The sequence below is a fragment of the Chiloscyllium plagiosum genome, chromosome 4, assembly GCF_004010195.1.
Source record: "Chiloscyllium plagiosum isolate BGI_BamShark_2017 chromosome 4, ASM401019v2, whole genome shotgun sequence".
Lineage (NCBI taxonomy): Eukaryota > Metazoa > Chordata > Chondrichthyes > Orectolobiformes > Hemiscylliidae > Chiloscyllium > Chiloscyllium plagiosum.
The window spans coordinates 33,391,222-33,405,577 of NC_057713.1; the positions used below are offsets into that span (position 1 = coordinate 33,391,222).

At 39.9% G+C, this 14,356-nt stretch overlaps 1 protein-coding gene across 1 annotated transcript in view; it reads left to right on the top strand.

The window, feature by feature from the left end:
- ptpn23a (protein tyrosine phosphatase, non-receptor type 23, a) overlaps positions 1–14,356 on the top strand; it is a 94,871-nt gene that overhangs the window by 34,675 nt on the left and 45,840 nt on the right. Inside the window, exons 9-13 of the mRNA XM_043687916.1 lie at positions 5,399–5,446; positions 5,585–5,641; positions 6,802–6,860; positions 12,878–12,957; positions 13,345–13,459. Of these exons, the coding sequence (XP_043543851.1) occupies positions 5,399–5,446; positions 5,585–5,641; positions 6,802–6,860; positions 12,878–12,957; positions 13,345–13,459 (359 nt within the window). The remainder of the gene's footprint in view (positions 1–5,398; positions 5,447–5,584; positions 5,642–6,801; positions 6,861–12,877; positions 12,958–13,344; positions 13,460–14,356) is intronic.

Consider the following 14,356-nt stretch of genomic DNA (forward strand, 5'->3'; position numbering starts at 1 on the left):
AGGGATACTTCCATATCCGCCACAAATTCACCTGCATCTCCACACACATCATCTATTGCATCCGCTGCACCTGATGTGGCCTCCTCTATATTGGGGAGACAGGCCGCCTATTTGTGGAACGGTTCAGAGAACACCTCTGGGACATCTGGACCAACCAACCCAACCACCCCGTGGCTCAACACTTCAACTCCCCCTCCGACTCCATCAAGGACATGCAAGTCCTTCGACTTCTCCATCGCCAGACCATGGCAACACGGTTGGAGGAAGAGAGCCTCATCTTCCGCCTAGGAATCCTCCAACCACAAGGGATGAACTCAGATTTCTCCAGTTTCCTCATTTCCCCTCCCCCCCCCCCCACCTTGTCTCAGTCAAATCCCTCAAACTCAGCACCGCCTTCCTAACCTGCAATCTTCTTCCTGACCTCTCCGCCCCCACCCCACTCCGGCCTATCACCCTCACCTTGACCTCCTTCTACCTATCGCATTTCCAATGCCCCTCCCCCAAGTCCCTCCTCCCTACCTTTTATCTTACCCTGCTGGGCGCACTTTCCTCATTCCTGAAGAAGGGCTTATGCCCTAAACGTCGATTCCCCTGTTCCTGGGATGCTGCCTGACCTGCGCTTTTCCAGCAACACATTTTCAGCAGGGTGTGAAAGAGCAAGCGATATAATATTATCAGTTAAGGGGTCAGTTACTGCACTAGGAGGAAGATGGTCAAATGAGGCTTTGAGTAGAGCTTAAGTATAAAATGGAGATAGTCACCTTATTAGGAGTATATTATAGGCCCTCAAACAGTCAATGTGCAATAGTGGAACAGATATGTGGACAATTCCCTGAGATGTACCAAAAAAATAAGGTAATTACATCAAGCATTGTCAACTTCCCCAGCATTACTTGGCATAATCAAAGGGTTTATAGATGGCTAATTTCTTGAAATATATTCAGAAGAACTTTTTATAATCCACATATAGATGATCTTATAGAGGGGTTGGTGCAGTGCTGAACCTACTTCTGGAGAATGAAGTTGGGACAGGTGGCAGTAGGGAGCATTTGAATAATGACTAGAACACCATATATTTTAAGTGTGTTATGGAAAGAGATTTTTTGATCTGCAAAAGAGGTTTTAGATTAGGAAAGAAGGATTTTATTAAAATAAGGCAGGGGTTCATAGTGCCTTGACAGTGGAGATGCAAGTAGATAGGATAGTGAAGGCGGCTTGGTATGCTTGCTTTTATTGGTCAGTGAATTTATTATGAGTTGGAAGATCGTGTTGCGGCTTTACAGGACATTTGTTAGATCACTATTAGCAAACTGCATGCCAAAGGTCTCCCTCTTGTAGGAAGAATATTGTGAAACTTGAAAGGGTTCAGAAAAGATTTACAAAAATGTTGCCAGAGTTGGAGAGTTTTAGCTGTAGGGAGAGGCTGAATAGGCTGGGGTAATTTTTCCTGGAGCATCAGAGTCTGGAGAGGTGACCTTTACAGAGGTTTATGGGACATGGAGGGACATGGTTAGGGTAAATAGACAATGTTTTTTCCCCAGGATGGGAGAGTCCAAAACTAGAGGTCATGGGTTTAAGGTGGAAAAATGTAAAAGGGCCTACGGGTCAACTTTTTCACGCAGAAGGTGGTGCATGTATGGAATGATCTGCAGAGGAGGTGGTGGAGGCTGATCTAATCACAACAATTAAAAGGCATCTGGGTGGACCGAGGAGTTTTTCTGTGCTGCATATCTTTGACTCTATCTGACCAAAGTAGACTACGAATAGCTCCTTCTGGGTAAATCTGTGGCAGATTGGTGAGAAGTATTCAAATAAGATTGGGTAGAGTACATGCCTGACACGTTCCTTTAGAGTAAAATGTAGGAACAACAAGTTCAGATATCCCTGGATGTCTATGGATATTCAGTAATGCATATAAATGAAACACAGATACAAGCTAGCAAATCAATGGAGACCCCAATGGAGTATCGAAAGTGCAGAGGGAACTTAAAGCAATTTACAGAGCAGAGCTTGAAAAAATACTGGTGAGCAAGACTGAAATCCCAAGATATTCCACAAACAAATCAGGCGAAAGAGAATAACCAGGAAAAGAGTAAGGCCTGTTAGGGACCAAGAGAGAAACCTGAGTGTGAAACCAGAGGATATTGAGAGTGTGTTAAACATCGACCTTCCTTTTGAGAGAAGGAAGAAGTAGGTATGGAATTCGAGAAAGTAATCTTTTGAGCAGTTTGATATTGGGAATGAGGAGACATTGATGGTTTAGGCGAGTGTAAAAGTGAGCAAGCCCTCAAGTGTAGAAGAGGTAAATCCTAAGCAGCTGTGGGAGACAAGGGAGGAAATCATCAGGACCCTGCCCCAAATTTTGATTTATTCTCTGGATCAGGGGAGGTGCCAGAAGACTGGAGAACAGCTAATGTGGTTCTATTTTTCAAGAAGTGTGAGAAAGATAAGTGAGAAAATTACAAAGCAGAGAGTCCCCTCAGTGGTAGGGAAACTATTGAAAAAACTTCTGAAGGAGAGAATTAATCTCCATTTAGAGAGACAATGTTGATAATGATAGTCAGCATGGCTTTGTCAGAGAAGGTCATATTTAACCAGTGTGATTGAATTTTTCAAGGAGGTTTACATGTATGTAGAATGAGGATAATGCAGTAGTAGTGTATGTAGATTTACAAGGTCCCACATGGGAGACTGATACAGAAGGTCTTAAAGTATCTTGGCGAGTTGGATCCAAAATTAGCTTATTGGAAATGGAGGGTGATGGTAGAAGTTTCCTTCTCTTTTTAAATCTGTTATTGTATAGGTAGTTTTCTGATACTCTGAATTCTTGAAAAATTGATTAGTGGTGCATCCATTATCTCTCTAGCTATTTTAATGTCTTAGGATGCATTTCATCAAGTTTAGGTGCCTTAAGTCTTTAGCCTCATTAGGCTCTTTGCAAGAGGGGAAAATAAATCTGTGGCTTTGATTCTAAAGAGATGAGAATATATTTCCAATAAAAGCTATGCCAGTGGAAATGGCTGAGATTGAGATTAGGGGTAGCACGGTGGCACAGTGGTTAGCACGGTGGCTTCACTGCGCCAGGGGCCTGGGTTCAATTCCCACCTCGGGCAACTGTCTGTGTGGAGTTTGCACATTCTCCCCGTGTCTGCGTGGGTTTCCTCCGGGTGCTCTGGTTTCATACATAGAAAAATACAGCACAGTACAGGCCCTTTGGCCCTCGTTTTTGCGCCGATCCAAACCCACCTAACCTACACTAGCCAACTATCCTCCATATGCCTATCCAATGTCTGTTTAAATGCCCATAAAGAGGGAGAGTCCACCACTGCTACTGTCCCACAGTCCAAAAAAAAGTGCAGGTTAGGTGAATTGGCCATGCTAAATTGTCCGTAGTGTGAGGTGAAGGGGTAAATGTAGGGGAATGGGTCTGGGTAGGTTGCTCTTTAGAGGGTCGGTGTGGACTTGTTGGGCCGAAGGGTCTGTTTCCACACTAAGTAATCTAATCTAAAAAAGTTGCCCAGAGATCAATTATGAGCCACTTTTTAAAAATGGTGTCTCCTAAATCCTGTCAGTGCGTACATATTAAGTAAGGCAAGATAAAACTTATCTCTTGCCCCCTCTGATTTCTATCATCAAATAGGCCATCAGAGCTAATTATATAAAATTAGGAAATAGGAAGATCAGAAAACTAGATGAGGAATAACTGCCAGCAGGATGTGGTGATATTGTTTTGGGGCAGGGAGGTTAAGGGCAAGATGATTGCAGGAAAGGAAAGGTGCAAGGATATAGTTTGAAAGTAAGAAAAAAAAATTAGTTACATTAGATTCTTTTAAGTGATATACAGTGAACATAAAATTAGTTTACACGTCTGTTTATTGTGTAACCCGAAACGTCAACTTGTCCACTACCTGATGCTGCTTTGTTCATTCAGCCTCCTGCTTGGATTCCAGCATCTGCAGTTTTTTTTTGTCTCGAGCTAATTTCTTCAAGGCTGCTTTTAATCAGTGAACAAAGGGTTCTTTCCTGTCTATTTCTATGTTTGTGATCATTTCATATCAATGTTTTTCTGCAGAAGTTTTCAACTAATTTAAATTCTCTTAAGTGTTCAATAGAGTATTTGTTAATTAGTTTTATTGTCTAAACTGACCAATCCTTTATTGTTTGTTATATCAGCAATTCAGTGGTCATTTCATGTAGATCAAATATACATAGCAAATGAAAATACAATACAAGTTGGTTCCAAATGCATGGTTTTTAAAATCGACATTTGATTTGCAGACTTATTTTGAGTTTGAGATTAATTTTAAATTCTGGTTCATGTTATCAGCTTGTTTTACTGCTGAAACCTGAACCTAAACCTTTGTCTTTTAATTTGATCACCCCAGTACTGGCCACTGAAGTGTTGCCACTGGTTATGATGTGAGAAACGTGGCTGTCAGTTGCACACATGAGTTCATAAACTGGCCAGGACACTGGGAAGAAATCCTTTGCTCTTTTGAAATGTCCCCATGGTAAATTTTATCTCCAACTGAGAGGACATATTGCAGCCAAAAGACAGCATTTTCCCCCTATCTAGTAGTAACTTATTACATATTTGAGTGTCAGCCTAGATTTTGAGGTCAAGTTTCTGAGATACAAATGTATCATTTGTGCTGTCATCTCGGCGCAACATCGTGGGCCAAAGGGCCTGGTTCTGTGTTATACTTTTCCGTGTTCTAATGTGGGCAGTTTATAGTAAAATATATACAGATTGAAATAATCAGTGTTTTAGGTTCAGCTGTAAGATGTTACAGGCAATCCCAGGGTTGTGAATTGGTTTTGTTCTGGAGTCCATTTGCTAGACAATTTGTGCTCGGGTCAGAACACACGACAATGTAAAGGAACAGTTCATAAATGCAAGAGATGACTGTATACCGAATCATTAATCGTAACTGTGTTCTTAAGTGCAAGTGTTCAAGAGTCAGACATTCATAAATTGGAATCTCCCTGTACTGTTGGCTTTCTGCATTCTGAGGAGAAATAAGTAGAGGTTTTTGTGCATTTCTCTTACTTGCTGAATTTCTCTGTCCATTGTATGCCTTTATTTATTTATTTACAAACACATGGAATTTATTTCTTGCATGTGGCCTATCCAATATATTAAAATTAGTAGCAAGACTAATTCACTGCAGTAACTTTTATGTTGGGCAAGTGAAAATTGTTTGGCAGAAACCATGCATTTCAGCTGTGAAGTTGAGAAAAATCTCCAAGCACGAAGAAGGCATAAATTTAAGTGATTAGTAGGATATTTTTATAGTTCACAGCAGTTCTGACAATCATTCTCTCTTCTTAGTAGTTGGGGTTTTCCAGCTCTTTCTGCCAATCTCAACACTTTTTTTCTCTGTTTTCTTTATCACAGCTTCATATGGGTAAGCAATCAGAAGAACAGCAGAAGTATGGAGAAAGAGTGAGTAGGAAATATTTTTCATTGTTCATCATACCTCTGTGTGAACGGAGTCTGCTGTTGAATTGAAATTAATGTATCTGTCCACCTGTTTAGATGCAGTGTGATCTTAAGATTGTGGATTTTGTTTTTTCTCTGCAGCTTGCTTACTTTCAAAGCTCATTGGATAAATTAAATGAAGCAGTCAAATATGCAAAGGTGAGCTTTGAGTCATTTCTTTTCAGCAGATAAATGTTTGCATATAAAATGTTACCATTGCATGATGTTGAGAAAACATGCACTAATTATTCAAGTATCTCCTGGAGTCACAGAAGTCTGCAGCACAGAGAAAGGTCCTTTGGCCGTTGAGTTAGTGCTGGTCAAAAACAGGCAACTATCTATTTTAGTGAAATTTTCCAGCATTTGACCCATAACCTTATATGCCTACGCATCCCTAGTACACATCTCATAACATTTAAGTAGTATTTAGGGTTTCTGCCTCTACCAGCCTTATAGGCCATGTGTTCCAGATTCTCACTATCCTCTGGGTGGAAAAACGTTTTTCCTCTCACTCCTCTAAATCATCTGCCCTTTTGTTTAAAGATATGTCAGCAGCCAGTGATCTCTCCATTTAAGGGGAAAAGTTTTTCCCCTCTACCTTATCTATGCCTCTTATCATTTTATACATTTCAATCATGTCCCATCTCAGTCACTTCTGCTCTTAAAAAAACAACCCATTGTATCCAAACTCCCCAGCTCAGACAACATCCTGGTAAATCTCCTCTGCACTCTCCAGTGCTGTCACATCACTTCTTTAGTATATATTTCAGAACTGCATTCAGTACTCTAGCTTTGGCCTAACCAATGTTTTATACAGTTATAGTGTAAGCCTACCTTTTTCTCTTTATCCAATCTGTGTATCCGTCAGTATTTACTTTTCCAGCTAGCTCTGCATGATGAACAATCTGGATCTGTTGCCTTCCACTTATTAATAAAAGTAATTAATATAGATTTTAAAATGTTGAGACCCCAGCACTGATGCTTGTGTTGTATCATTACTAACAGTCTGCAAACTTGAAAATGCCCCATTTATACCCACTCTGTTTAATAATCCTTTTCTCATAATACTTCAATACCTGACTCCACAACCCCTTCTTTATTGCCTATTAATCTTTTGTGTGGCATTTTATTGAATACCCTTTGAGAATCCAGATATACTACATCGGGGTTCCCAAATATCTACCATACAGGCTGTTCTAAAAAAAAATCTCTAAATTTGTCAACAGCATAGAAGGTAGGATTGGAAGAAAGTGCCAATTCTTACCAATGTGTGAAATATCTCGTGCAAAAGCAAATTGTGGACTCATTTTGTGTTTTAGGGCCAACCTGAGACAGTTCAAGAAGCTCTACGATTTACTATGGATGTAATTGGAGGAAAGTAAGTAATTTAATATTTACAATCATAACATGGTTAGTGTTGAAGGAGGCCATTCAATCTCTCAACAAGAGCAATTCACTCAGACCCACTGTTTTTTCCCTGTAGCCAGGCATATACCCACGTGTCTCCACACAAGCTATTTCTGATCCTATTTCATCTCAACACTGTATCTTTCAATTCCTTTTTCACTGGTGCTTAACTTCCCCTTAAAAGCATCCATATTAGTTGTCTCTCACATTCCAAGTTGTATCAAGGTATCCAGTCTCATCACTTTGAGTAAGTAGCAACCACATTACCTGTTGAGCTACATTACCTGACCATGTGAAGCAGCAACTTACAAAACCATGAGTCAATGCAGCGATTGAATTGACATACCAGTCAACATGTGCTGATCCTCAGAGCAGCTGCATAGCTATACTCTGAGTGAATGCTGGTATTGAGGGCTCCTAGGTTAATAGTTAAACAATTAGAGTGCAGTTCTGTCAATTCTAACACAACTTGCCTTACTTACAACGTCAGAACAGTATTCATTTTTATCTGACATTACCATTTCACAAATCGGCTGTTCACTTACGTTCTGAGGACGCTTGTTAATTTAATGTCACTTACTGCCAAATTGAGACATTTTATTTATGTTGTCTACAGTTGGCATTGAAGTCCAGGTTACAAATCTGAATTGCTAATAGAATGCATATACCAACCTTCCTCCCTTATTTTGTAATTTGAATTACTGTTTAAACCGGTTTTATCCTACTTCGCTTTTTAAATTCTACAATAGTGCACAACTCCAGTCAGAAAGGACAATAATCGAGCACCTTTTATAACAGCTGGCACATTTGAATAGATTCTTAGAATGTGAACAGAAGCACCCCAGGATGACGTGGTGAAAATATTCTGCTGTTAATGTACTCTCCTTTTAAGGAGAATCTTCTAATGGAAAGCTGATGAACACAATTAGGAGCTTAGAAATCCAACATATTGCACACTGCTTTCCTTTTTAGCATTCTGTGAAGTTATTTCTCTATAAAAGGCATGTATTTCTTTTCCCAATCTCTCTCTTTTTACCTTGTCAATAAGTCCTTATCTATGCTGTGCATATCTACCTACCATCTATTTGCTGTTGGAGGTCTTTTCATCCTTTTGCTTAACACCAACTGCTTCCCTTAACGAGAGAGAACTTGATATCTGCTGATTGGCTGTACAACATTGTTTGAGCAGGAAGTTTGAGTCTGTCTCACCACCAAACTGCTTGTAAAACTTGTAGGTGTTGCATTGCTCAACAATTAAAATAATCGATGCAAACTTCTTTTGAGTATTTCTGCTTCAAAAGCATCACATCATGTACTCCATCTTTCTACATATGTCAAAGCACATAATTCTTTTTGAGCATTTTTTTTGGTTTTCAGGCTGCTTTTTCATTCTCACTACTCACTATTATGCAATAATATTCTGTATTTGTGTTGATGTATCACAGAATCCCTAGAGTGTCGGAGCAGGCTATTTGGCCCATTGAGTCCACACTGACCCTCTGGAGAGCATCCCACCCAGAACCAACCCCCTACCCTATCACTGTAATCCTGCATTAACCATGGCTAATTACCTTGTTTGCACATCTTTGACTGAGGAAGAAATCAAGGCAGATATGTGGAGAATGCACAAACTCGGTTACCCGAGACTGGAATCAAACCTGGGTCCCTGGCATTGAGACAGCAGTACTAGTTATTGAACCACCATATTCTCTCCCCATAATCATGGTATTTGAGCTTCAATGAATATATGAAATTAAGAGTCTAATGATGACCGTGAAACCACTGTCAACTCTCAGAAAAACCCATTTGGTTCACTGATCTTCTTTGAGAAGGAAATTGCCATCCTTAGCTGGTCTGGCCTGCACATAATTCCAGACGTACAGCAATGTGGATGACTCCAACTGCTCTCTGGGCAAGTAGGAATGGATGATAAATGCTAGTGATGCCTTCACCCTGTGAATGAATTATATTAAAAAAAAAAGTGACTCTTTTTGAACTCGCACAGAACCAGAACTAGAAAAAAATCAAGGTGCTTAATTATCAAACATACATTAAATTTAATGCCATTACACTCAAGAAAAACATTTATTTCCTCTATATCACATTAAAGTTGGCACAACGGAACAGATGGAAGGTAGCAACACCTTTTTTTTTTGAAGTGACTGACACAGTTCTTCACAGTAAAAGCCTAAACATACTTTCCAGATTGATGAAGTCACAACTAATATATTTTCATCAGCTAACCGGGCAATTACTTCCCTTTGAATGCATCTCCAATCTCAGTGTCAGATTTGAACTTAGCAGTTGACACAGTGTTCATTACAACAGCATTCACCATCATTTTATTTCATAAGCTTGTTGAATGTATGCAGCGTTAAGCTAGCACTTCTAAATTTATTTCCAAGTGGTTTCCAATTCTCCTAGGTTGTAGTTAACGGAGTATTCATTTGAGGGCATATTGGAAACTGTTCTCGTCTTTGTAGCCTCCTCTCCTTCTTCCCCATTCGTCCTATCCAACCATGCAGGCTTCATCTCTTTCTACCTCATGTAACCTCCCCGAGCTCTTGGCTTGCTGATGTTGAATAGTTCTGCATTGGTTTGAAACTTGTCCATGACCAACTTCCAAAAAGGTTCATGACTAAGTCCAATGACGAGCTGATATAGATAGTAAACAGTTGATGCAATGACATGGCCTTGCTTCATGCTCATTAGTACAAAGGACTCGACCTTCAATTAATTGAAAAAGGAGACTGTTGCTATTCCATTGTACAGGAGTCACAGGGTAGTAGTAAATGTTGCTGGACATCCATATCTCTGGAAGACTTTCCAAAGGGTTTTTCAGTTGGAGTCAAAAGTCTTTGGCAGATCAACAAGGGCCATGTAGAGCTCTTTGCATTGTTCCAGATTATGTTTGCCATGCACCCAGATCATCGCATTTAAACATTGCTGACACAGATATATTAGATGATGAGAAAGAGACAAAGAAATCTGCAGGCTTCTCACTTGTTAATACAAATCCATCGTTACATGTCAAAAATCAACATAGATCACCACAGAAATGAAGCAAGTATTTACAATTGAAACTCAAAGCTCAGAACAATATGTATCATCAAGTGCATGTCATTGGTAGATTAGCCCAGTGAACCCCAAAAGAGCAGACTGACGTGATATGCACAGCCTCTTCCAGGCCACTGAGACTATTTATGAGGTGATTGCAATAAGTGGTTCCTCCCTTGTTAAGCTGAAAGCTATAGTACTGTTCTCAAAGACAATGCTGCCATCTGAGACCCATGAAAGGAGCACTACAGGAACCTTTTTGGTCAGGAATCAACTGTGTTATCAGAATTATCAAAACATTTCTTCAACAGCTTGAGAGATCAAATTTGGGTAGAAGACAAAGCATGTGATCTGAGCATTACTTCTTGCAAAGATCTATAAAGCTTGTAGACACTAACTTTCACTTGAACACTCTGACCTTTTTACAAAAATCAGTGGCATGATGAAGCTGCCTTCCAATTTCTTTGGTGCCATAAATGTTTCACTGTTAAAGAAGCATTATAAATCAATTGTGGGAGCTACAGGCTTATTGCTCTGTCACTTGTGGGAAAGATTCTCTCAAATTACCCTAAACTGCCTCCTCTTTGTCATAAGGATGCTTTTCTAGGGATCTCGTGTTGATCAGGCTGTCTGACGCAGCCACAGCTATCTACAAGCAAAATATTGCATATGCTGGAGATTTGAAATAAAACATAATGCTTGAAAATCTCACCAGATCTAGCAGTATCTGTTGAAACAGAAATAGAGTTAACATTTAAAGTCCAATTTAGAAAGAGCAATGACCTTAGTCACTCATCAAATCTAAGGACCAGATCACATCAGATTTACCTCTTTATTATTAGCCCTCAGCCATTTAAACTTAAGTGAATCCGAACTGACTGCTACCTATTCTCTTAAAGTAATTAGTTAAGCCTTGGTGGTGTTCTGGTGAACCTACATTGCACCCCTTCCATTGCCCAATATATTCTTGTCTGATGCTGAAGGCTAACAATCATACTTATGGGGTCCGACAAAGGCATTCTATACAACTTACTTTGGTGTCCCATTTTATATCAGTTAGAGTCAAGGAGATGTACAATATGGGAACAGACTCTTCGATCCAACTCATCCATGCCGACCAGATATCCTAACCAAATCTCGTCCCGTTTGCCAGCACTTGGCCCATATCCATCTAAACCCTTCCTAATCATATACCTATCCAGATGCCTTTTAAATGTTGTAATTGTACAAGCCTCTACCACTTCCTTTGGCACATGCACCACCCTCTGTGAAAAAGTTCCCCCTTAGGTCCCTTTTAAATTTTTCCCCCCATCCTAAACCTATGCTGTATAGGTCTTTTTTCTTCGGTGGGGGTGCCCAGAACATGTCCATTTACCCTATCCATGCCCCTCATGATTTTATAAACCTCTATAAGGTCACCTCTCAGCCTCCAATGCTCCAGGGAAAACAGCCCCAGCCTGTTAATCCTCTCCCTCTGGCTCCAATCCTCCAACCCTGGCAACATTCTTGCAAATCTTTTCTGAACCCTTTCAAGTTTCATAACGTCCTTCTGATAGGAGGGAGACCAGAATTGCACATGATATTCCAAAAGTGGCCTAACCAATCTCCTGTACAGCCGCAACATGACCTCCCAACTCCTTTACTCAGTGCTCTGCTCAATAAAGGAAAACATACCAAACACCGTCTTCACTATCCTATCTATCTGTGACTCAACTTTCAAGGAACTATGAATCTGCACCCCAAGGTCTCTCTGTTCAGCAACACTTCCTAGGACCTTACCATTGAGTGCATAACTCCTGCTCTGATTTGCCTTTCCAAAATGCAGCGCCTCACATTATCTGAATTAAACTCCATCTGCCACTTCTCAGCCCATTGGCCTGTTTGATCAAGATCCTGTTGTAGTCTGAGGTAACCTCCTTCGCTGTCCACTATACCTCCAATTCTGGTGTCATCTGAAAACTTAGTAACTATACCTGCTGTGTTCACATTCCAAATTCTTTATATAAATGACAAAAAGCAGTGGACCCAGCACCGATCCTTGTGGCACACCACTGATCACAGGCCTCCAGTCTGAAAAGCAACCCTCCACTACCACCCTTTGTCTCTACCTTCAAGCCAGCTCAGTATCCAAATGGCTAGTTCTCCCTGTATTTCATGAGCTCTAACCTTGCTAATCAGTCTCCCGTGAAGATTCTTGTCAACCACCTTACTGAAGTCCATATAGATCATTTCCACCGCTCTGCCCTCACCAACCCTCTCTGTTACTACTTCAAAAAGCTCAATCAAGTTTGTGAGAAATAACTTCTCATGCACAAAGCCATGTTGACTAGCCCTAATCAGTCCTTCCATTTCCAAATGCATGTAAATCCTGTCCCTCCGGATTCCCTCCAATAACTTGCCCACCACTGATGTCAGGCTCACTGGTCTATAGTTCCCTGGTTTTTCCTTACCACCTTTCTTAAATAGTGGCACCATGTCAGTCAGCCTCCAGTATTCCGGCACCTCACCTGTGACTATTGATGATATAAATTTCTCAGCAAGGGACCCAGCAATCACTTACCTAACTTCCCGCAGAGTTATAGGGTACACCTGATCAGGCCCTGCAGATCTACCCACTTCTATGCATTTTAAGGCATCCATAATATGGACATCTTTCAAGATGTCACCATTTATTTGAAGCAGCACAGACTGTACCGCTCTTGAGAACCAGTAATATGTGATGTTTGAGTTTTACTTATGGTGTCAGTAAAAGATTTCCTAATGGCAATAGTTCATTTCAGTTCTAAATTGGAAATATTTCTGGTTATTGTATTATGAGGAGCTTTCACAAATTTTGGCATTTGGGTAAGAGGGAAGATGGGAGAACACATAAAAATATCTTTACCTTGAGTTTTTTTTTTCAACAGTCTATACCTTCTTTGTTACATTTAGGTATAATGCTGCTAAGAAGGACAATGATTTTATCTATCATGAGGCTGTACCACCACTGGATTCACTCTCATCTGTAAAAGGCAAGTTCTCTAAGGATATTTTCCGTTGACCAGCATTTAAATTTAACTGAAATATTTTCATTTTTTTGATCGTGTGTGTGGAGGATATTGCTTACAATGAACACTGGATCATATTCTCATTCTTTGTTTCCAAAATTCAAAACTCTGCAATTCTTGATTCTTCAATCTTTTCTGTGTCTCTCAATATCCTAATGTCATTTTCTCTGCTCATTACAACTTAACGTCATTCAGCCCTGAACTTTGATCATTGAACTGAGCTACTTAATTTTTAAAAGTAACAGTAAAATTTAGAGCTTTTTTTGTGCATATTCAAGTTCATTGAACACAATTTTATTTCTGGAAGGTAGTGCAGGTATCTTACCTTTTGTGGCAACTTATTTTTGATAGGAGCATCTTTGGTAAAAGCCCTTCCTGTCAACCCAACTGATCCAAATGTGACTGGTCCTGACATTTTTGCAAAATTGGTGCCGATGGAAGCTCACGAGGCCTCGTCTCTGTACAGGTAAGGCTGGGGCTTGCAGCTTCTGAATTGCTACATTGCCAAAGATTAAGCACAGGAACTTCAAAATGTGTCCTTCTGAAAGACATTGCACTGTTCTGAGTTCCTTTTTTTTGTTTTAAACGAAAAGGCTAATTTGTTAGCTCCACCAATTTCTCTATAAATATGTAAGTAAGTCATGGATGCTTTAGGAACTTAACCTTGTTCTGTTTAGAAGCGAAAAGGCTTTTGAGAACTTCATGAGCCATATTTTCAGTACTTATTTTGTTCACCCTCAAGATAGGTATGATATATTATCTGTCCCTAGCTGCCTGCGAGAATGTAGTAGCCACCTTGAAGTTTTCAAACTGGTATGGTAGAAGTGCTCCCACAATGATGTTGGAGATTTCAGTTAGGGTAAAGCCAGGATAGTGCATGAGTTTGAGATGACAGTGACATAGACAAACCTGAAAAGCTGACTTGAGGGATCGAGTATCAGGAGGTAGAAGATAGAAACTGGCAGATGGGAAGCTGGGCCATCATTTTATACAATGAAAATTGTTGAATACATTACCAGGGAATTGATATGAATTTTAGATGAATGATTATATCCAAAATTCAATTTGGGGAATAAAGAGCGCTTGACACCACATTTCATGAAAGGGCAATGCATGATCAAAGCTGTAATGAATTGTTTGCCAAATAATCTTTGATCAACCATTCGATATCTTAAAACATGAAAAGAACTAGTCAGAATTTCAGTCTGTCTGGGTAAGGTCTCATTGAGATGTTAAACTTTCTTTGTCTTTTTCCAAGGTATGAATTAGCCTGCAGTGCATACTGTTTACCTTTTTAAATTCGGGGTTTTCATTGCTCTCTTCTGTTATTAGTGTCCAAAACTGCTTGTATGTTGTTTCCTTT